Below are 24,067 nucleotides of genomic sequence, written 5' to 3'. Positions count from 1 at the left end.
AGCCTCGAGAGGACTGAAGTGCAATCCACAACACAATGAGAGAGGACTGAATGACAGGTCAGACAGGCAGGTAGGCAGAGTTCAAGTCAGAATTGAGTTGTGCTCTCTCTCTCTCTCAGAGCTGTAAGGGGAAGCTTGTGTGGTGCCTGACTGTAGCCAGTGCCTCGACTTTCACAAGCATAAATTCACCAATTTTCTGAAAAATAAATAAAAATAAAAGTATGCAAACAAACATGATATATTGGCTGTCCCCACGATAAATTGAATCACAAAATCAGTACCTTTGCGAGCCAGGCTGCCCGATTCCATTCCCCATATGTTTGTAGATAGCGACAGGCATCAGCAGCTTTATCTATCAGGCACAGCAGCTGCACACCCTCTAGAAAGAACAAAAAAAAAAAACCAAACAAACAGCAAATTAAGTGGCAATCCATGAAATTAATTTTCAATATGCAGTTTGCAGATCCAGTCACTAGAAATGACTTTAGCATTCAATGCTACAGTGCTGGAAAGGAGAGGCTGTGCTTACTGCTCTCATTTCTGCACAGGTGACACAGGAGAATTCAATTATTTTTTTAAATTTTCTTTTTATTTAATGCACTGTCCACAAAATTAATTGTTTTCAAATAAAAACTTGCTTAACATGAGGCTGAAGTTATTCTACAGAGTCTTGGAGTGAGGCTTTAAAACGTTCAGTGGAAAGGCAAACAACAATGAAAATACTGAGCTAGTTACAGTGAGCACTTTTCAAAATAATGGCTGTTTTTAGGATTTTTTTTCAGGTCCATATATATCTATTTTGGTAGCTTATTTCACATCTTTAATGTAGGATGACTATAAATTCACAGCTTACTGGATCCAATACATTGTATTAAACAGCAATAACAACATAACCCCGGTGAGATACTTCTCTTCACTGTATCTCACAGAAACACAGGAATGCTCACTATTTAGCAGAAGATTACATTCAATTACTAGTTGTTTAAAGGTGTAGTACAATGCAACTATAGTTTTTACATGCTTACATGTTGATCCTTTAAAATAATAATGAAAAGAATCAGCTTTTCTCATAAAAAAAAGTTATCTGTAAAACCCACATGTACCGTCATATATGCAATTAGAAGACGCACGATTTTTCATTAGATTTTGTTGTTGCTCCAGGACGTGAGGCTTGAAACAGGGCAACATGGTACACAGAATCACTGAAGGCAATGAATCAATTAGTGATGTATAATTGAGGCTTGCAAAATAAAAGTCAATCAATTATAATTATAATACATCAGCGAGTAAGTTGGTCCCTAGATCTTGCGATTTGTGAATTTGGCACAGTATGTAAGTGTCTAAGTGGAAATGGTATAGTTTCATATATTGCAGTTAGTGTGCACAAGATATTTAGAGATAACTGCCCTACAATAGTGCCCTATAAAGTCCTATAAATCTTTGTGCAGTGCTCTTACCTGCCAGTTTCCCATTAGCTATCATATTTGTGGCTACAAGTTTGATGGTGCTCTGTGAAGGTCCAGAGGAGGTAATAGTTGTCACCAGACAGGCTTTTAGTGAATCGCAGTAATAGCTGGTGTTCTCAGCATTTGTTTCCAGCAGCAACTGCACTGCCCGGTCAGTCTGTACAATGAGGAAGAGAAAGCTTGTGAGCATGTGACCTAGGAAGTGGAAGTCGAACATATAGTAGTAACTGAGATCTATCTTTAACCTAATGCAGTAACATATGCTGTGTTTTTTCATTTTATTTATGAAAATGTGTTTGTTATAACATGTTTTGTTCGAAACTGCACATTGAGATGCGTAAAACAGTTACAAATTGATAGAAATATCACATAAAAAATTGTGCTAATACTAAACACACAAGCTAGGAGTAGTTTTGTGAATGATCTAAAATGAGTTGTCATGACAAACCTGTCCCAGCAGAAGGAGCTGGTCAGCACATTTCTTGGTGTGATCGTAGTTTGACCTCTTCACTTCCTGCAAGTGAACTCTTTCAAGCTGGAATTTCTGGTAAACATAATAAATAAATAAATGAATACATAAATTACAGCAGTCAGCAATGGGGGACGGGGGGACGGGACAAGACCATTATCTGATGATAAATCTACTAGAGCTGCACTGCCAAGCACAATACACTCCTTCATTTGGCAGTCTGATGTGTTGAATTAATAAGAGTCATTGTGATGATCTGGACTACGATCCATCATATGTGGACTGTGCCCTGTGTAAAAGACCACTGCCAACAAAGAATGGCATTTTTTTATACATTTCGCTGCCTTGCCACAAAATGGCACTATTATATACAGTGTGGTAAAAGAATGTTTGGAAGCTGATTTATGTTGGTTCTACTAAAAGGAAGGGCTATGGAAAAAAAAAAAAAAAAAGGAGCAAACTTTTATTGTTTGCAAGTTTACATAATACTGTGCTCAGACGGCTGCTAACTTAATAATCTGTGCCAGGCTGCGATATATAAAAGATCCACCAATTGTGGTGTGTTTGTGTAGCCCTTTATAATAACACCAATATCAGTAACAAAGCACCCCAAAACTGTGTTTCATGTCAAAAAACACAATGCATAGTATAGCAGGGCAAAAACCCTAAAATGTAAACAGTGTGTGTATGGGAATGTAAGGTAGGCAGGGATGGGGTAGTCTGTCCCTGCAAACAATCACAGGTGTGGTCATTCCCCAATTAGGTAATTGGAGACGTCTCTGATTGCTGGCTGGGACAGATTTAACCCCATCCCTGCCAACCTTACATCCCCCCACTCACTATTTACATTTTAGGGCTTTTGCCCTGCCACGATAGTAATTTAAAAAATTGTTATTAGACAAGGGTACAAATATATAAATTGCTGAATTTCGTTTTGTTTCTTAATGATCAGTTCCAATGCATATCTGAATACTGGTGCATCCCAGCAAACAAATATTCCTTTAATTCGTGTAAACAACATGTAGCAAAAATAAATCTGCAAGGCAGTCTACCTAAAACATTCTTAAATCAAACCAAAGACAGATGTTTTTACTTCTCCACTTCTAACTTTATTACTCAGAATAAATATATAGAAGTGGCCATTTAAATCAAATTCATGTGTCTTCTTCAGAAAACAGAAAACAAACAAAACATCCAAATAAATAAATATAATCCTTGTGTATGAGCGTTCTGGTCCAATAGATAACTTCATCTGTTCAATGAATGCATTCCACAGCTTCCTCTGGTGTGAATAATGCCTTTCTATTGCAATCTGTTTCACTCGGCTGTACCTGGAAGTATGCATTCTCGCACAGTGTGTCATAGCAGATGTCGAGGTGGTTCTCTGGCTTCTCCTGTGCTGCGGCAGCCCCAGCAGCAGCTGGCTCGCTGAGCTGCTCTCCCTGAGAAAACTTGTGCAGATAATGGGCTGCAACCATCCAGAACTGCAGGTCAGACTCATCCCCATACAGCCTGGAGAGGAGAGGAGAGGAATGAGGAGATGAGAAAATAAATCACTACGGGCTGTTGAGTCCCTGCAATCACACAAATATGCTTTGTATGCCAACTGATGGTTTGCCCTGATGTGTCATAACTTATTAGCTTTAATTAAATAAATTCAAACTTGGGGTGGGAATGAAAAATCAGTTATCTTAATCCATTTATTCTTCTTGTTCAGGTTCGCTCAGTACATCATTTTTCTGTTTTTGGAACAGGGGGAAAAAAAAAATTATATAAATGTTAAAGGCCTACTACTGCAAAACACCCTACCCAGACCTTTGGTTTAGAACAAAAAGCGTTGACTACTGTACCTAGCGAGAGTATGCCTCACCTCAGGTCATGTGTGTTGGAAATTGCGCAAGCCAAATTCTACTAATATGTTTCATGCTGAATTTCGTCTCTCTTTTTTTTTTTTTAATAGTTTTATGACATCAAAAGGAAAAGAGCAATCTAGGCCAGCGAAATCAATCTAAGACTGAGCAGTCACAGAGTGACAATTCCAACAGTTTGGACAACACAGAAATATCAGACCTACAAAAAAAAGTTGGCACCAAGCCTGAACAAAATCAGCAAACTTCTCATCCACCAAGATCTCAAATATCTGGACAAGAGCAAAGAAATTCACCTGCAAATATTCATTCTGTTGATTACCCTGATTGTTGGAGTAAATAACAATATCAGTAATATATAAAAAATATAAGAAATATAAATAGCTGTTTTTTTCTAAAGGTTCTCTCGTGATGCAAACAAATGAAATACTGTCTATTCAAGGTGTTATATGAGTCCTCCAGTGGGTACTTACTAACTGCTCCTAACTATAACTACTTACTGTATCTTGTATTTGATTTTACTCATACAGGTAACCGTACTCATGTTTTTTTGTAATTGCTCTTATTTGAAATCATTCTCATCCATTTGTCATACCCACTACGTGTTCCTACTGGACTTTACTCATATAAGCAAATATTTCCTATAAGTTTTAACTACTCTTAGTCAAACTTGCTTTTACTTATAATATATTGTATTCTAATTTTATCTTATTGTACTTTCATAACTGCTTTTATCTGTATTATGGTATTCTGTAATGTGATATTTTAGAATGTGACAACTTGTAATGTGATATTTTATAATGCAATACTTCGTAATGTAATATTTTGTAACAATTGTAAGCCGCCCTGGATAAGGGTGTCTGCTAAAAAAAAAAAAAAATTAAATAAAATAAAATAAAAATAAATAAATAAATAAATAATAATAATACCATTTAGAAGCACCCCAAAACTTAAACAGCAGTCACTAAAAAAAGATTTGAAATATTTAATTTATATAGACCTTCTATGATGCATAATCTAAAAACAATTGACAGTAAAATAATTATCCCCCCTTTTTTTGTGCATACCAGCACCTTCTTCAAACCACTTTAAACAATACAGTGGCTCTCAAAAGTATTCACCCCCCCTTGGACTTTTCCACATTTTATTGTGTTATAACATGGAATCAAAATGGACATTATTTACTTTTTTGTGTTGATCCGTGGCAAAAACTCCTAATTAAATCCATTTTGATTCCATGTTGTAACACAATAAAATGTGGAAAAGTCCAAGGGGGTATGTGGGTGGGTTGGGGGGTGAATACTTTTGAGAGCTACTGTAGTATGCAATCCCTCTCCCCACAACACTGCCCCCAGTGGATTAAGGAGATACATCAGTAAGAAATACCACATAGAAAAAAAGATATTTCTTACATCCACTGGGGGCAGTGTTGCAAGGAGACAGGTTCATGGTTACACTCTGGTGTACCAGTTGTACCTAGACAGAATACACGCTTGACAGCGCAACAGAGGCCGCACGATCAGTTGAATCACCAAAGGTGACAAACAGAAGCTGTATACAGTGATTCAAAACAACATGAATACACAAGTTAAGGTAATTGTAATATTTCACACCTGTACCAAGTATTTCTTTAAGATAGTTTAAATGAAGTCCTATTCTTACACAATGGAATAGATAATCCTGTATACTGGATAATAATGCAGCAGTACTGATGAAGTACAATCTATGTTTTTGTCAGCGCATTCAGTATAAGGTAAGTGCTTTAGTACTTTGTTTCAAACTACCATGGGAAAAACCTGTTTTGTTACAAAATGCAACACATGTACACATTTCAAAGCAATACAACTGTCCATTTCTTTCTTTCTTTCTTTCTTTCTTTCTTTCTTTCTTTGAAATAACGTGAAGAAAGAAAGAAGCCGAGCTGAAAGTAAGGCATAATAAGAGTTAATAATGTTTGCGTTTACGTGTAAATAAGCGGTGGTTGGACTTGTTATTTAGTTCGAAGAGACGTGCGTTTATTTAGCCTAGGTCTCAACTACGATGAGACTACCAGGTTTTCCTTTTTTTTTTTTTGTTTTTATCTTTTTTTTTGTGGAATTTTTTTTTGTGGAACTTGCTGTCGTGCTGTTTTGTGTTTTTCGTTTGCAAAGTTTTTTCTTTCATTTCTTTCTTTCTTTCTTTCTCAATTATATATTAAAAAACACTTACCTTGAAACTAACAAGCTTCTCTGCAGCAAACTAAACTCTGGATCCAGAAAAATGCTCTTGATGTCACTATAAGAATAGAAAATAGACTATTGTGTTTCAAAAACAAACACCAAATAAATACAAAAATATTATAATTATTATTTAGAGTAATTTTGTAAAACTTGATTTCTCTGTTTTGTAGTAGTTAAAACAAAACAAAACAAACAAAAAAAACAACGAGATATATACACTGCTGTGCAAAAGTCTTACACATGTTGCATTTTTCTACCCTGATGCATTATGAGTATCAACAATTTACTCAAAGCCTCCACTAGAGCAATCAACATATTTCAGTTTTATCGCTTTAGTTTTTGCCGACATTTACTGTAACTTATCTTACCCTTAGAAGTCTTCAGTCTGAGCATTCAAGTTTTGAATAAAATATTAAGTTTAAAAAAATGTGTATGCATCATTTTGTAATTTCACAAAATGGGACACAATAGGAAGGGTCTGAATACTTTTGCAAGGCACTGTGTGTATATACACATAATTTTAAACACATCGCAGTAATCCCAATATGATCGATATGGCATTATCACAACTAAGTCTGCATAACAATTCTGCTTTCTTACTTGGACAGGGAGTTAAGCTGCTCTTGAATTAGGCTTTTAATATCCTCCTTTTCTGTGTAATTACTGTAGAAAAAAAAACAAGAAAAAGAGGTTAGACTGTTTTACTTGTAAACAGTCTAATTAAAAAATCAATTATTACAATAAGACATGACAACGAACACGTCACACAATAACTCAGTAAGCCACAGTTTTTTTTAAGTCAATAATATAAATGTAATTCAATGTGTTTATATACTTGAATACTATATTAAGATAGGATGACTTGCTCAAGAAACTTACATTTGGGCAACGTCCAGGGTGTATGAACCGTTCCAGGGCTGATGGATCAAAAATGCCTTCAATGCCAGGGAGGCTCTCGGCAGAAGCAGATAAGGACACCACACTGGATCTGAGCAAACACAACAGAATCATACTTGGAGGCCTGACATCTTAAATATACCTTAATCTTCAATACTTCATCTTTAATACATCTTAGTGGCTGTTAAAGAAACCTAGTCAAGTAGACAAGATGTTCTCAGACTTTTTGCTTCTGAGCATAATTCCCTGGGGTGTAATATATATATATATATATATATATATATATATATATATATATATATATATATATATATATATATATATATATCATTACACCCCAGGGAATTATGCACAGAAAAAAAACAAAACAAAAAAAAAATGTATACAAAATTATGTGGTATCTCTGTACAAGACTGTGCAGTTGTATTGGGTTCTTCTCTCATACTGGATATCAAAATACTAGCATAAGGCTCTTTTTTTTTTTAAATATAAAGTCTTTCTAAATTCCAAGATTTAAATAAAGAGCACCAGCTCTTTCAGTTTGTCTTCTGAAAGAGAACACACTGTTCAGCATCAACAGCATCACTGTTTGTCACTGCACTTATGTATCTGAAATCTAATTAGGAACGTGGTCAACTGTTGATGACCAAAACAAGTCAATGTCAATTTCCCCTGGTGGTAGAGCACTATGGATCTCATCGGGTACCACCTTCACAGTGTATAAAGCAAAGCAAAGAACATCTTTTACTCTCTCTTTTGCTGATATATTTGCAACGTGGGGCTTTTGTCATGGCATTTCATGGCAAAATCAATTGATGTTCCCTTTTTCCTCAGTGTGATCCAACGTATTTCTCTATCCTTCTGTTAATGGCGATATTATTCAATATTACACGGCTATGCGTGGTGATGCGTTTTATGCGTAATGCGTTTTATATATATATAGATATATATATAATATATTATTATATATATATATATATAGTCCGGCGCCGCGGAGGGGGGTGAGATTTTATATATATATAAAGTATACATAAGTGTCGTGTGAGGACAGAGTAAGCTGGACCACAGATGTCAGAAAGGAATATTTATTAAACCGAAAATAAAGTTTACAAAACACAACGGCTGGGCTTCTCAGCTAGCAGTCTCAGTAATTAAAGCAACTAAAAGTTCATCCAATAAAAACACATGGTGCCTGAGACTGTCCTACCCAGACAGGCCACTGGGCTAAACCCTGGGACCACCCCACACGTAAGTAAAGTTTTTTTTTTTCTTTCACTGCCTGTATCCTTGCTGCAGATTAACTGATTTCCTTCTCTACTCCAGTTTTCCTGGAATTCCTCCCAGCAGAGTGCACTCAGTTGGCAGGTAAGTAAACTCCCCTTGCGGAGAGCTGAGGAATGTAGCTTGAGTGCGGTGGCTCCCCTCTGTGGTCGATCCCTGCGCCTGATAATATCCAAGCGCTGCCCCCTTTTTGGTCAGCGGGAACAGGTCAGGTAGGTACTTGTCCCCGTACCTGTAATTATGTACCTGCCCTTTTTGTATTTGTAATCCAGTGTTTTCTTTGTTTCAGGCAGCAGCTCTTCCAATGGAGTTTTAAAACCTCCACTCCTGTTGAACTGCTGGTTCCCGAACGTGGTGCCGCGTAGAGTGGTATATCTCCTCAGTTCAGAATAAAACACGTTATTTAAAGCACTGTCTGCGTGGTTACTTTGAACAGGCTTGTTATGTTTTTATAATCATGTTTTTAAATTAAAAAAGAGATTTTTTTTAAAAGAAAATAAAAACGGCAGGACTTAAATAATTAATCCTTCCAAACCAAGATGACAAGAGTGCGACCATGAATGTCAATATGGAAACTCGTTTGGTAAGCCATCTAAACTGAAAGTTTGGCTTAAAGAATTTTGAACTTTTGTATTGCCACAGGGACTCTACTTTCTAGAAGATACTACAGTTATGTGGCAGAACGTCTTGTGGTCTGATGAGACTAAAGTGGAACTTTTTGGCCTGAACGCTAAACGGTATGTGTGGCGCAAATCAAACACTGCACACCAGCCAGTTAACACCATACCCACCGTAAAGTATGGCGGTGGTAGCATCATGTTATGGGGATGCTTTTCAGCAGCAGGGACTGGCAATATTGAAAGGTTTGATGGGAGAATGAGTGGCGCACTATACAGAGAAATCTTGGATTAAAACCTGCACCGCTCTGCCATTGATGCTCATCAAAGGGTTACAAAACCATTTCTAAGGATTTGGGGTTCCACCAATCCACTGTCAGATAGTCTACAAATGAAGAAAGTTGAAGACCACAGTCACTCTACCCAAGAGTGGCCGTCCTACCAAAATCTCTCAGAAAACAAACCGGAATATCATCAACCCCAGAGTAATATCCTAGGATCAGCAGGCCACTCTCGCCTTGGCTAATGCGAGTGTTCACGGCTCAACTATCAGAAAAAGACTCAACAAGAATGGTATTCATAGAAGGACAGCCAGGAGGAAACCACTGCTCTCTAAAAAGAACATTGCTGCCTGTCTGAAGTTTGCCAAAGAGCACATAGATGATCCACTTCTGGACTTCTGGAACAATGTTCTCTGGACAGATGAGTCAAAGGTAGAACTTTTTGGCCTCAATGAGAAATGTTAGGTTCGGCGAAAACCACACACTGTGTTCGAACAGAAGAACCTCATCCCAACCGTCAAGCATGGTGATGGGAGTGTGACAGTTTGGGGCTGCTTTGCTGCCTCAGGACCTGGACTGCTTGCCATCATTGACACAAGCATGAATTATGCATTGTATCAGAAGATACTAAAGGAGAATGTCAGGCCATTTTTTTTAACAGATACAGTGTAGCACTAACTCTGTTGCCTTTAAGTGCAAAAGTGCATCACCATCGAGCCACCCATTGCCATGTTTATTTAAATAACATAAATACTTTCTGACAATGCTAATTTAGAGCAATGGTACTCAACAAAATATCAATGCACAAGATTATTTTCATCATGGGTTAGATATAGAGGTTACAGTAATTGGGGGGGGGGGGATTGAGTATCTCAATTTCAACTATTGTTTCTATTATCAAGAAGTACAAGACTCATGGTACTGTCGCAATGCTCCGACAGTCTGGGAAAAGATTCTTTCACAAAGAACAAGTAGGAGAATTGTGAGGAATGTTAATAACAATCTAAGATTGACTGTCAAAGATATTTAAAGTGAATTGTCTGCAAGTGGGACTGGAGTTTCCATTTCAACCACAGGTTGAGAATTGCATGGTCTCAATGGTCACAGGCCAAGGAAAAAGCCACTCTTAAAAAAAAAAAAAAAACAACGACAATCGCTTAAAGTTTGCAAAATTGCATTTGAATGGTGAGTATGAGTTCTTATCAAAGGTTTTGTGGAGTGATGAAACAAAAAAAAATTAGCTATCTGGTCACACCGATAGTTGTTACGTTTGGAGAAAGTCTGGTGAGGCTTACAAAGAAAAACCACCATATCTACTGTCAAGCATGGAGGTGGTATATCCTTCTATGGGGCTGTTTTTCCTCTAATGGCACAGGAAATGTTGTTCCAATACATGCTAAAATTGATTCTAGAGCATACCAAAAGATATTGTCCAATCATCTGAAACCCTCCTCTACAAAACTAGACATTTCAACACAACAACAATCCATAGAACACATCAAAATATACTTCAGAATAGTTAAATAGATAAAATCAAGGTTCTGGAACGGCCTAGTCAAAGTCCCGATCTAAATCCAATTGAGAATCTTTGGTATGAGTTGAATTTATTTCTTGTAAGTTTCTTTTCCTCATCCACAAGCAAAACTTTAGCTACAAAAGATTTTTCCTAAAATTCTTTGTTTTTGAGAAATTTCTAGAAATTATACATTTCCACTGCAGTAGGTAAACTTTTGACTACAACTCTATGAACTCTATATAAAATGAAAATACAACAGTCTAGCTCATTGGGCACATACACAATGTTATTTACATTTTAAATAATGAGCAGATAGGTTTGTTGATTGTTTGAGTAGTATTGTTCCTTGGGATAACAAAATACTGAGCTCAAGTCATGTGATTTCATAAAAATGCCAGGTTCTCAGTTTTTGATATTGGAGTTGAGTTAAAATTTCCAAAATGAGTCCATTAAGAATCTGTATAAATAGCGAATCAAAGAGACATGATTTTAATTAACACAAGAACAGCGAAAGATACGACCATGCCCCGCTTGAGTAATGAACAGCACCTGGTTGCTATCGGCATGATTGTAGAATGAGAATGAGATGTTCTGCTTCAACGATCAGCAGAGAATAGAGAAACCAGGACACCAGCTCTGTGAGGGAAAGACCACGTACTGGAAGGCTGAGGGTCACCACTCTGGTGTGTTTTATTCACTGATGAATACTGTTTTGTCCTTGACAGACCTGCTGGAAGACAGCATGTGTGGAGACTTTGTGGTGGGCGTTATGCTGCCTGTTGGGTTGTTCAAGCCAACCAGTGGGGCGGTGGAAGTGTGAGGATGTGGGAATGAATCGTCTTTAACACAAGAATGCCTTTGGTGCAGATTGAAGGCAACCTTACTGCTCAGTTTTTCTGTTCCTGCTAGACAATCCGGAAGTGTCGATTTTCCAGTAGGACCACGCAAGATGACACAGTGCTAGGATTACAAATGCACAACTTCAAGAAAATAATATAAGGTCTTGCCGTGGCCAGCTTTTTCTCCTGACTTGAGTCCAATAGAACATCTGTGGGACCAAATCGCCAGTGCCATCCACAGGAGACAACCGATACCAGCCAACCTTCACCAACTGGCTGCAGATGCACAGGAAGATTGGCGGAACATCCCACAAGAGTCCACCCAGAAGCTGATCAGGTCTATGCGTCAACGATGCCAGGGAGATCATACCTGATACTAATTTTGTAATGTTTTCATTTTGACAGTGCGTCACATTTCATACTGAAAACTTATCATGATTCTTTGATCTGTATTTTTGTATACATATATACACACACACACACGTATTTTTATTCTACTTACTCAATGTGAAACTTGTTGCTGGTGCTGAGCAGCAACTCTGTTCATTCTGGCTCAGTACTTTGTTTTCATCTATGTCATGGCTGAAGATCTGGTATGTAGGTTGTATTGAATGGGACCAACACTTTCTTTCAGTGCTGCAGAAGAAGCAGTGCTGTATTCATTCGAGCACTCACACCAAAATGTCTCCAGTGGCATTTCACTGAACTTGGGGAGCTGTCTGATGAAACATCAACGAGCTCTTGTAACAGCTTCGATGGGACAGAGGGTGGCAGTTTAGCTTCAATATTCTCACGATGGGGTTTGTAGCCCACAGGTGTTTAGCGGCTTGTTCTGTCGTGAGTTCAGGAAAGTAAGTATTGCATTTATTGAGTAGACCAGAGAGATGTGCTGCCAGCTGTGGTTTGATTACGTCAAAGTCAATGTTTCATTCCTGAATGAAAGAATGTAAGAGCTCAAACATATTGGTAGTCCCCCCACAGACACAAACTTTCCAGAGTTGTAGTTTCCTTTTGAATGTGTTAATTCTTTCATGCTAGGCAATAAAATACTCCCGCCTTGCATAGTTTTATTCAGCTTATTCATTTCACTGCATATGTCTGCAAAGTTACCCAGTTTTGCCAGCCACAAGTCATCTTTCACCACTTTGGCAAGTTCGGGTTTCTTATCAACTAAGAAAGTATGTAACTTTTTCTCGAGATAGCCATCTCACCTGTACGCATGAGCAAGGAACGGTGCTTGGCGCCCACTTCCTTGCAGTGTGCAGCAAAACACCTGGTGTTTGTTGCTCTAGATTTAATAAAATTAACAAGTGTTACCATTCTGTTTAGAAAACTGTCAAGACCTGGTACGATATCTTTCGCAGCAAGCGCCTCTTGGCGTAAAAAGCAATATATCCAAATAGGCTTTTATTTTTTGTACAACACCAGAATGCTTTCTGGTCATTTCTGTGACTGCATCACTGCAGACCCCAATGCAACTAGTCCAGCTGATTTCTGCTGAAGTCATGAAATCATCTAACACAGTGTATCTAAACAGGGGCGGTACTGCCCCCCCAAGGGGTGTTAAGGGGGCCTAAGGGGGGTGTTTACATCCAAGAGGGCGGAAGGGGGGCGTTTTAGCTAAAAAGGGGGGTGTTGTGTTTTCTTATTTAAAATTAAGGAAACCTTTATTTCAAAATGTTGATTAACTCCTTACACACAATGTAGATTGTGTAAACATCAAGCCAGAAATGTTTGTTTGCTACGCAACTGCATTTGCGCTATCCAGTTTGTCATGCAAATGTAATATGGTCCAATCAGAATGAAGCAGATGTTCCATTTATGCCTGTTGCCAAGTTTATTGTTATTGTTATCTAGTGATGTGCACTTGAGGAGATTTTAGATACTGGTTCTGAAACTATTTAGAAAAACATGACCGTATGCCAATGTATGAGCTGGGGGAGGGGGGGGTATAAATCCTCTACGCAACCTGATTTTTCTTATTTTTTGTATAAAAAGCAGCACACCATTTAAATTTGTACAGAGAAGGATAACTACTTCTCGTCAACTTCAGTCTCCAATTCATTTCATGAGTCTCCCACTCCTTTCTCAAATGCACAAGCCCGCTGCATTGAAAGAATCCATTCCCAACAACAACTTGTTTTAGGCTTGTTTCTAGGGAGCTGACGTCACTGCCGTGTGACTTCTGCTAGTGCATTGCTGCCACATGTGAACACCTTGTTGGCTAAAATAAAAACGCTTCAGCAAGCAGATATTTAATTTGCTTTGTGTTATTGTGTGTTATACGTGTGTATATGATAATAATACGATATTGAGGCTTTGTTTTTAATTGTTTTCTATTTTTTTGTTTGTGATGTGCAGTACGAAAAAAAACAAACAGTAATCCTAAGTGCCTATGTATATTGCAGCTAAGGCATAAGCAGTTAGCCAACTCCAGGACCGCGATATATCCGAATCTGCAGTATAGCGAGGGGAGATATAACGAGGGGTAGGTGTATATGCATGTAAAAGTTATGTGTGCAAAGTATGCATGTTCAATGAAAGTGTCATGTATAGCAACTATGTTTTTTTCACATAAAAAAAGTGTTTGTTACACATAAATAAAATAAATTTAAGTTTGCAATATAAACCCTGTGTGTGAATCGAATCCAGAATGCAGACACCCTTGCTTTCATGCCACAAAGTTTGCCCTTCCATTTGACAACATTTGCAAGTAGTATAGCAGTAAAGTTAGTTTTTAACACATAACAACACTAACAAGATTTTGTAAATGATTATGTATTATCCCAGTTGTATTGAAAGGTTTCATCTGATTTTGCAAACTATCATAATAAGCTTGATCTGTTCATTTAGTATTTTGTAACGTTTTCATGTTTAGAAAGTAGTACTCAGAGAAATGGTGTTAATTCTCAAAATGTTTGTTTTACTTGAAACTACACTGAATTCCTGTCAGAATTCACAGCATCAAAATAATACATTTTAGTCTTGGCACTTTCATTGCATATTTTCTCCAGTCAAAGCCCACATGCTCACTCAGTCACACCAACAGTTTCTCATTCAAGTTCAGTGCTGGAATGTCTCCAGTCTTCAGGCTCATGCACGTTGTTTCCCACCACTGGCAAGCTCATGAACCAGTCACATCAATGCTCTGCAACCCCCTGAAAACAACAACACACATTTTCCCCACTCATTCACTCCCCTTTCCCATGCTAGGTAACGGCATGACCTTTATGTACAAAAATCTTCACTAACATACAATTGGACAAGAACTGTTGAGTATTTATTTTCATTTCATACAGTATTAAATGGCAGTGTTTATATGATAGTGAAAAATAAATAAATATCAATATAAAGAAATAAATAAATATCTATGTATTGCTTTATGTATATGTATTCATTTATTTCCATATTTATTAATGTATTTATTTATTTATGTTTTACTTTTACTAAATATATAGACTATCCTTCAGCACGGCTAATTCTCAGAAATTAATGTTCTTTTTTTTTTTCTAGTTTTTTTACTGAGTTAGTTACCACCTACACTCCAAGTTGTGCTTTGCGGTCCTTCGATGCCGGCCTTTTGGTTGTTCCCCTGACTAAACTGCATACAGTGGGTGACAGGGCTTTTTCCTCCTATGCTCCTAAGCTGTGGAACACACTTCCTTCTGAGATCCGTGATTCTGAGTCTCTGTCTATATTTAAATCCCGCCTGAAAACTCATTAGTTTACATTTACTGTCATTGCATTTTTAATTCTAACTGTTTTTGTATTTTGTATGTTAAGTTTATTTATTTATTTTTTCTGTTTTCACTTTTGTTAAGCACTTTGCAATATTTATTTATGAAAGGGGCTATATAAAGATTACTATTATTATTATTGTTTTGTGTGTTTTTAAAACTTCGTGAAGATGCATGACTGATCAGCTACTGAGTATTTAATTAGCTGACAGTCGGGCATCGTTATTAAACTCGTGCAGGCTCTGGCCGAGGGGTAATAAAATTAAAAAACTAGCTAGTTAACCCCTCGGCCAGAGTATAAAAGAGCTGCAGATTGGCTGTACGGAGAAGAGAGTGTTCAGGGAGGAATGAACGGGAGTTAAGGCGAGAAAAAATAAAAAGGTAAAAGAAAAACTAAAAATAACTGCTATTGTGCTAGAACCGCCAGCATAATATTTATTAATATAATTGTTTGTTTGTTTGGTGAAAGTGTCCTTTTGTTTTGTATAAATCTTTTATTTTTCGTTTGTTTAATAAAACACTGCCATTGTGCTTCAGTTTCACCTACCAGTACTGCCTGTTTCTTTCTGGTCTGATGTCACCAATAAAGCCATCTTGTCATATAGGAACAGACTTTTTTTTTTTTGACATTTCAGCTAAGAGTGTTGGGAACTGCAAATTAAAAGTGAAATGGTGCTTTTGGCTGATTTACTATTGCTGTGCCAATACCCTGAAAACGCATAAACTACCCTTGCTGGGTTAATAACAGCTTTATGCTTTTTACTCACACCACCACCTGCTCGTTGTTCTTCAGCCACTACTGTTTAACTTTTTGGGTTTCAGTTAGGTTTTGTTATTTTGATACTGATGGTCGAATTGAAAATGTATCCATATCTGGTATTTATTGTGTGTGTTTCCAACGATTTTTCCTCTGCTTTGTAATCTGTCATGCTCTTGCTGAAATAGCTCTATTACACCATACAATAACTTGTTACGTAACCTGAGAATGCGTTAATTTCTGTGCATGCTTATGACATGCTGAAGCTAATAGGTTTCAGCGTGTCATAAGCATGCAGGAAAAATAACACATTCTCTGGTTTATTTTTGGAGGACCCCTTGAAACCTCGTCAAGACTCCCTAGTGAGCCACAGACCCCCAGTTGAGAACCCCTGAGTAGACAAACATTTTGTCTAGTAACTTCTTCAATACTGAATGACCGGTTTAATATCCTATTATGCATAATTCTGTATTCTCTATTGTTTGCCAAGCTTCCCAAATCAACAGCGAAGGAGGCACTAGCCAACACTTTTGTCTATAGACCAAGTTTCTTCTAAGTTTTACCTTTGAATTCAGAATGTTTTGAAGTTAGAGATTGCTTTCTGTCTGCCACATATGTCTTGCATGAACATTTTTCAAAGCATGCTTTACTTTCATGTACAGGCCTATTATACCTGTACTTCCTAGGTCATATGCAGCAGTTGGTTCCCATAATGACTGCCATGCTCTGTAGCGCATTTCAGGTAAGATAGATGGAATTACTGAATTAGCTAGATCCACTGTCAAGGGATAGTTTAGATAAGTCAACATGTTCCAAATTTTGAATTAACTGTTTAATATCCTATTGGTTCTATATGTATGTTTCTCTATTTTCCTAGCTTCCTACCTATTCCTCCAAGACTGTCTGTAAGGAAGCATGTCATGCACTGCAGCCTGTCCGATGCTAATATGCCATCAGCTAATGCTGACATTAACTTTGAGCCCTGACTTATGAAATAAGCACAACAATACAGAATCATACATAATAGGACATTATACAGGTAAAATGAACATGACAAAGTATGCCTTTAAATAAGCCAAGGCAGCAGTACTCCGCCTACCTGTCAGCTCCTGTTCATCCACTCTGTAGCTGGCTGACTTCATGGCCATTTCGAGAACTCGAATACACCCATCATCAGAAGCCAGGACAACTTTATCAGAGGTGCACCAGTCTACATCCAAGACCTTGTAGTTTACATTCCGCCCACTTCTTAAACTGCTCACCATCTGCACCTGAACGAGAACAATTGGGTTAATGAAGTACCATGTTAATCAAAAACATGTCTTCTTAAACTGACCCAAAGTATCAAGCATGAGATGCAATCAGCAGAAGCTGGCAGAAACATAATCCAATCTTTTCAGTTGGGGAGTTGCAACCTGTAAGTCTTAAGATTTCTGACCCTTTCATATGAAATGCAAAAGCTGCTCTGTAACTGAATAATTTGTTTGGGTCCATGTGTTTTTTTTTTTTTTGCTAAATAAAGTCTGGCTCACATATTACCAAATTCTTCCCCCTGCACATAAAAGGGCCTCTTTTTAGTGCCAGCTTCAGGTGATAACAGCTCATTTCCAATCCTGGTATTGTATTTCATCAGCAGGACTCCTACCTCTTTTGTATCCCACACTTCAGCACCATCATTAAACATAACCAGCAGTTTCTGGTTGCCTTTTCCAGGTGCAAATCGGATCTTCTTAACCCAGCCACGATGCGTAGGTATCCCTCTAAAAGCAATGCAGCAAAGAGATCATTGTTCTCCTGCCTATTACAGTAGTTTCTGTTTCAAATTATAATTTATATATGCATAGGTTTTAAAGATACATTGTATACTTTTGTTCATTGAACTGTTGTAGACAAACAACTATAAGTCTCATTTTTGGAAATTAAACAACATATAAACTTCTGAGAAATTTCAACATGAATAGAAACTGACTTATAAGGCTGTTTGACCCCCAATTATTGTAAAAGCCAGCTTCTGCATATCTAAGGCATACTGTGTTACATAATTATATTCTGGTTCCTTGTTCAATTTACCTTGAAAGCCTGGCTTTTAAATCCCAAAAGTTCAAGTTGCCATCAACATCCCCAAGAACCAAGGTGTCTCCTTTCCAGGCAATACAAGCAATGCTTCCCATACTTCCCTGTAATGATTGATAAACACTACATAAATGCCAACATTGCTTTACTCAGAACTTACCACGTTTCAGTACATACCTACATAAATTAAATCCTATATGAAATAAATGCATTCAATTACAGGGCTCAAAATTAAAACTCTCCCCTCCAGCAGTGGTTTTCAATCTTGGTGCCCCCAATATACCAGAATTTTGCTTCAAGCAGTTATTTTAAATTTATATTGCAGTCTGGTGATGAACATACTCTACAGCAAGCACAGTAGCTACACACCATCTCATATTTCAAAGGCTACCCATAAGTAAAACCAAAGCTGTATTAATGTAGTGCTTTTTAAAATTATTATAGTTTGCATATTATTTGATGTCGTGGCATGAGAAAAGTTGAAAACGAAAGAAGCTACCTTCAAAAACTCTCCACAGCCAAATTTTTATGTTGACAAGTACAATTTCCTTAGTGGAATGTTTTGTTAATGTTGTAATAAATGGTGTAATGAATGCAACTTTCAATTAATTATTTTAGCATAACTTGTTAACAACGTAGATGTTCCAGTTACCATGTAAGGTTCAGCTTTTTAGGTAGTAGCCATGTCATTTATACACTAAGCTATGTTGTCACTTAATTATTTTATGAGAATCATAAGATACACATTCAAATATGTGGAGCTGATTATCAATATATAAATCAATATTTTATCAAAAAAAAATCATGTAGTGTAATTACCAAGTAATACTACAACAAACAGAAATACAGCCACCAGTATCATGATCAAGGCATCGGCTTCTATATGTACATGTAAAAATGTATGATATATAGCCAGACTATGTTTCCTTATGTAAAGAGATTATGTTATTCTATAGAAATGGAGTTAAAGACAGTAAGACAGCACAAAGTCATTCTCTGTCATGCATGTCCACAGGTCTCAAAATTAAACTTTAAAACATGACTTGTGGTACTACACTGTGTTTAAGAAAGATCTTATGTTGCTGGACTCACTCATGAACTTTGCCACTGTAGGCTATACAGCGAATGGGGGAACACGACAAGAAAGATTTATGGAATTATTTTGTTAGCTTTCCTATTGTCTTCTGATAGTTACTACTGATAAGAGGGGGTGGATCCTGTCCGCCTGGCCACTGTCTGAGAAAGATGCTCTAAGTAGTGAAAACTGTCGAATGAGAAGGGAAGAGTGGAGGCTATTGTCCCTATCTGCATCATTGCCCTATGAGAAAGATGCACAAAAAGAAAAATGTGTTTTAAACATCCCTCGAAATACAGACGACACAGTAAGTATCTCAATACAAGTGATGATCCTGATGGGTTTTGTATGATGGATAATAAGATCATTTGACCTTTTTTTTCTTCCAATTTGAATATCGCATAGCCAAATGGCCAATTGGCTGTTTTTACAGGCTGTGGAAGTCTCAGACACAGGACCAGTAGGGGTCTCTAAAGCTATTCAAAGGTCAATGAAGAGCTCCCTGTGGGTCCCCAGTCAACATCAACAACTTGCGAAGAGCAGGATTCAAAAACCATGCTCACATTTCTCACCCCTGTGAGTCTGACTGTATCTTATCACACTTATACTTCACATAGTTGTTCCAAAGCACATTTTGTTTTTCATATTTCAATGGGCAGCTTGCAGCAGTGTCATCACAGTAGCAGAATCACAAAGCTTTGAATTCAGAGCTCCCCCAATAAATTGACAATCCATGAAACAAAAATAAATAATTTAATTAAATCAGCATAAGTAAATAGTTAATTAAGCCTGGAATATGCAGAACAAACCAATAAATCAATTAATGAGTAAAGAAACCATGTTGTTTCCTCTACATAGACAACCCCACCTCGCAAAGAAATGGACCTGCTGAATGAATGAATTGTTTTTTTTTTTTTTTATGGTGTTAAAAGGACATGCTCCCTTTTGTAAGCCACCATTTAAATGTGCTTAAAAATAGAAGATAAAAGAGACAGCTGGCTTATCTTTCTTAGTTTGTAATTAGCACCCTACTTAAGAATCTTATACAAGGTGAAGGTGTATAATTAGGGGTCTACCTAAATCGCGATTTCATGGAAATCGTGAAATCGAGGGGTCACCACAAAATTCACCTCTTTTAGGGACCAATGCATACCATACAAGGACAGAGAGGAACCAAAGATAAATAAACATTGTTTAAATGGACTACTGCACAATGCAAGTGATGCAAACTACGTATCTTCCTTCTGTAGAAGCCCTTTTTTATTTCTTCGCCATCCTGTGTGCATTGCACTTAAGGAAAAAACAAATTAAAAAGTCCACAAATAACAAATACAAAAAAAAATAATTCTCCAAAGTGGTTAACGTACTTGTTTACTATTGAAATGACAACGACATTTTAATGAGCCTATTAGTGCGTCTTCACTGCTTTTCTGTGACCTGTACTGTGCAGTAGAGGGAGGTGGACAAGTCAGTGCTGCATTGCTTTGATTTAGGTTGCTAAAATCTAGTTTTCAACATTGCAGGTAAAATAGTAGAAATGGACGACAAAGCAAAAAAGCAAAGTATATTTTGGTGATTGATCGTGTCAAGATATTTCCCAAAGAAACTGCACATGCAGATGGAGGTAATTGTTTTGCATATCTTAATGTGTCTTTGGAGAAAATACGGTCGACAGCTATTTCATTCAGAATCACACATTAACAAGGCTACGACAGAGGCTGCTGAACAGAACGTAAAATAAACAGCTTTCAGAAACCAAACTGGAAAGTCAGCGCTGACAAAAAGTATTCCTGTCTGCAAGTTAAATCAGTACTACATGATCTAACACAGCCACCTCGCTTCAACCTGCTGCTTACTTTTTCGCAATTTTAGACCCGAATAGCCACGTTTTCTTTGTTTTGACTCGGTACTAATAAAATAAATTGTTGGATGGGACAAATAACATGACAACAAACATGCTGCATACATTGCCTTTATTAAAGTATGTCACATACCTTTGGGTAAACAAGTTTTGGGGCTGTTTCTAATCGATTTCCACATCTGTACAACTTGGCAAAGCTTTGCCTTACACATACTAATTCAGAGGATGGAACGTGCAGTTTCAGTGTACGGGCAAGTCAGGGGGATGCTGCTTTCTTGCCTTTAACAAATGACAGCACTCTGTTTTAGTAAGGAAGCAAGTACCGCTATTTTTAGGCTTCATAGAGTTCTGAAATACTATCTACTTAAGTTTATTTAATGTTTAAACAGGTCAGCGAAATCCTAATTTTATTCTGCAACCTACCCATGAAAAATCGCGGTAAATTTACGTATTTAAGTAGATCCCTATGTATAATCAATCACAGACTAGTCACTGTTTCATCATGCAAAGATCGGGCTGGTCAAATAATTTCTTAGGAGTTAATACGGATACTGAAGAATGTTTTAAGGGAATGCTAATGTAATTATGTGATACATAAAGCAAACGTTTAATTTTATTATTTCCTAAAGACCAGCCCAATAATTGTATGTTTCGCACACAAATCATTACTGTTTATGAATTTTAGACACCAAGTGTTTGCATATTAAACCACTGAATACCAGTATGAGCTAATTTTAGACTCTAGTAAATAAACCTATTACTGATTTAAATCCATTTTTTTTAAACTGACGCTCCTCACTGAATCATTTTAATCTTTAAACAAACTTGTAATATACAAGTTACAATGAAATGTTAACGTACAATACTTTACTTGAATAACAGATAACATCAACATTTTTATCTTTATTCTAGAACCATTGGTACCATATTAATTTAAAGGATTAACATTATTAATGTCAATCATCAATTCATGGAGCAGAAATAACTAAAAAGTTATAAATCAACAGGTTCTGTTAAAAGTACCTCTGCTAACAACCAGCCTATAGCACCTCAAATATAGACTGCACTTTCAGTTCATCGACCACCTTGATGAGATCTGAGCTAGAAAACTGAATCTTTGTAAAAATCTTTCTTTTTCCTCATTATGTCCTCCTTTTCATAATCCATGTCAAATCGCCCCAGTTTTGGAAGCACCGACCTAACATTTTCAACTGCTCAAACGTGTTGCCACAATTAAAACAAGCAGAATAGGTTTTAGTTTGGTGGGATCTTTGCATCATTATTTTATCACAGTCTGTCTGACAAGATCATAAGGACTGCACACTGCTTAATTAAATACCACCGAGTTTAGGGTTTCTTCAATAGATTTTGGCTTATTTAAAAATGTTTTGAGCTATATTGTATATAGTTAATACTGTAATAGAAACCTCAGCTGATTTCATGCTTTCCAAATGGTGAAAATACAGAGATAATTCGATTTTTAGAGTGGCTGTTAAACAAACCATTGTTACCAAGTAGTTAGGGCTGAGGGTGAGGAAGTATTGAATTCCAATTCCAATCTCTAAAAACCTATTTTTGTATATTGTAGATGTAACTACTTCACATTTCTGTATTTAAAGTGTGTCCTAGTTTTGAACTTTGTTTTAATTAACTCTTATCCTACTCTGTGATATAGTTTTAACTACTACCATTTCTACATTTAAAATTGGGGTGTGGTCTATTAAAATGACCTAAACAGATCTTAATGACCGATATACATATGTCACTGAATGTTCTATTGTATATAGTGATGTTAATAAGTGGGTCAATAAATAGCACCTGCATTTGGCTTTTGATTAATGCAGTTTGAAAGTTCCGAAGTATATAACGCAATGCGGAACAGGAACGGCAGGCACACTGATTCAGAAGTTGAAAGGTGAGAAAACTTACATCAGGGGGAATCCTAGCCCCGTCCTTCACAGAGTTCCCCTCCACAGTGAGATGATAGACCTGCCCGTCCATGTCCGTGAAGACAAAGTGCTCTCGCGCAGAGATGCTCTGACTCAGCCCAGATCTGCTTTCTGCTTCCTGCACCAAGCTGGAGGTGTCACACAATGGGTCAACATCACACAAAGCAATTAGAGGAATGGGGTATTTTGAATTGATGTGAATGTAGGAAATTATTGTAGAGTAAGCATGGCAAAGCATACACTGGTTAAGCTTAATGAAACATAATAAACACATGGTAAAAGCATAGTAACTGCAATAGTACTAAGAAAACGACCAGTGTGATTACAACCACAGGGATAACCAGAATCATACTCCCAGTACATGTTGCTGTATTGATGTACAATATACTAGATCAGTTTCACATACGTTATCCACTGAAGATCTTATCAACACGTTGAACACAAGCTGCTATGAGGTAACCCATCTTTGGTGCACTTCCCTTGGTGACATGTAAACTACCTTCTTTATCAGTTTGATTAAATTCCAAGTGGTGGTAAAAAGTGGCCTCAATAACAGTGGTTCTTTTCCCTGGTGATTTTTTTTTTTTTTTTTAAATATATGCAAGCAACTGTCCAGTGCCTTTCAAAAGATGTCTGGGATCATCTATTTGTTTCATGTGTAGATTATTAGAAACCATGGTTGAACCTGACACCAGCAATAGGTTGACCAATTACCGGTATATAAAGTGATCTGAGACAATTCAAAATAGTATTAAGAGATCAGTTAAAATAATACATTTTCAGATGAGACAAGAAAGCTAGTGCATGACCAAACTTCAGTCTTTAAGGAAAACTATGTAAATCCAGTGAAAATTGTGAGCAGACACTGTTATATATATATAATATATATATATATATATAGATATAATATATATATATATTATATATATATATATATACCAAATTTTTGCTACGCATCCGTATCTTGAACTTTGTGACAAAGTCTTATGCACCACTAAACATTCTCTTATATTAAATTATAGTGCTTTTGTTATCTTCTGTTTCAAGAAGACAAAGCTTTTCGGGATGTTATTATTATCAATAATAATATACCTTTATAATAATAATATACCTTTTACAATAATAATAATAATAATAATAATAATAATAATATTTATTTTTA

General features: G+C 36.8%; 1 protein-coding gene across 2 annotated transcripts in view; it reads right to left on the bottom strand.

Moving 5' to 3' along the window:
* wdr11 (WD repeat domain 11) overlaps positions 1–24,067 on the bottom strand; it is a 100,719-nt gene that overhangs the window by 14,718 nt on the left and 61,934 nt on the right. For both annotated transcript variants that reach the window (XM_041268748.1, XM_041268750.1), the window contains exons 16-26: positions 22,886–23,033; positions 18,018–18,124; positions 17,593–17,707; positions 17,047–17,218; positions 6,902–7,010; positions 6,623–6,685; positions 6,012–6,077; positions 3,267–3,447; positions 1,915–2,010; positions 1,458–1,623; positions 282–379 (exon numbers count right to left, since the gene is read on the bottom strand). In XM_041268748.1, the coding sequence (XP_041124682.1) occupies positions 282–379; positions 1,458–1,623; positions 1,915–2,010; positions 3,267–3,447; positions 6,012–6,077; positions 6,623–6,685; positions 6,902–7,010; positions 17,047–17,218; positions 17,593–17,707; positions 18,018–18,124; positions 22,886–23,033 (1,321 nt within the window). The remainder of the gene's footprint in view (positions 1–281; positions 380–1,457; positions 1,624–1,914; positions 2,011–3,266; positions 3,448–6,011; positions 6,078–6,622; positions 6,686–6,901; positions 7,011–17,046; positions 17,219–17,592; positions 17,708–18,017; positions 18,125–22,885; positions 23,034–24,067) is intronic.

This window comes from Polyodon spathula, chromosome 13, assembly GCF_017654505.1.
Source record: "Polyodon spathula isolate WHYD16114869_AA chromosome 13, ASM1765450v1, whole genome shotgun sequence".
NCBI lineage: Eukaryota > Metazoa > Chordata > Actinopteri > Acipenseriformes > Polyodontidae > Polyodon > Polyodon spathula.
Note: the sequence above shows the minus strand (reverse complement) of the source record. Positions and strands in the feature narration are given on the sequence as shown.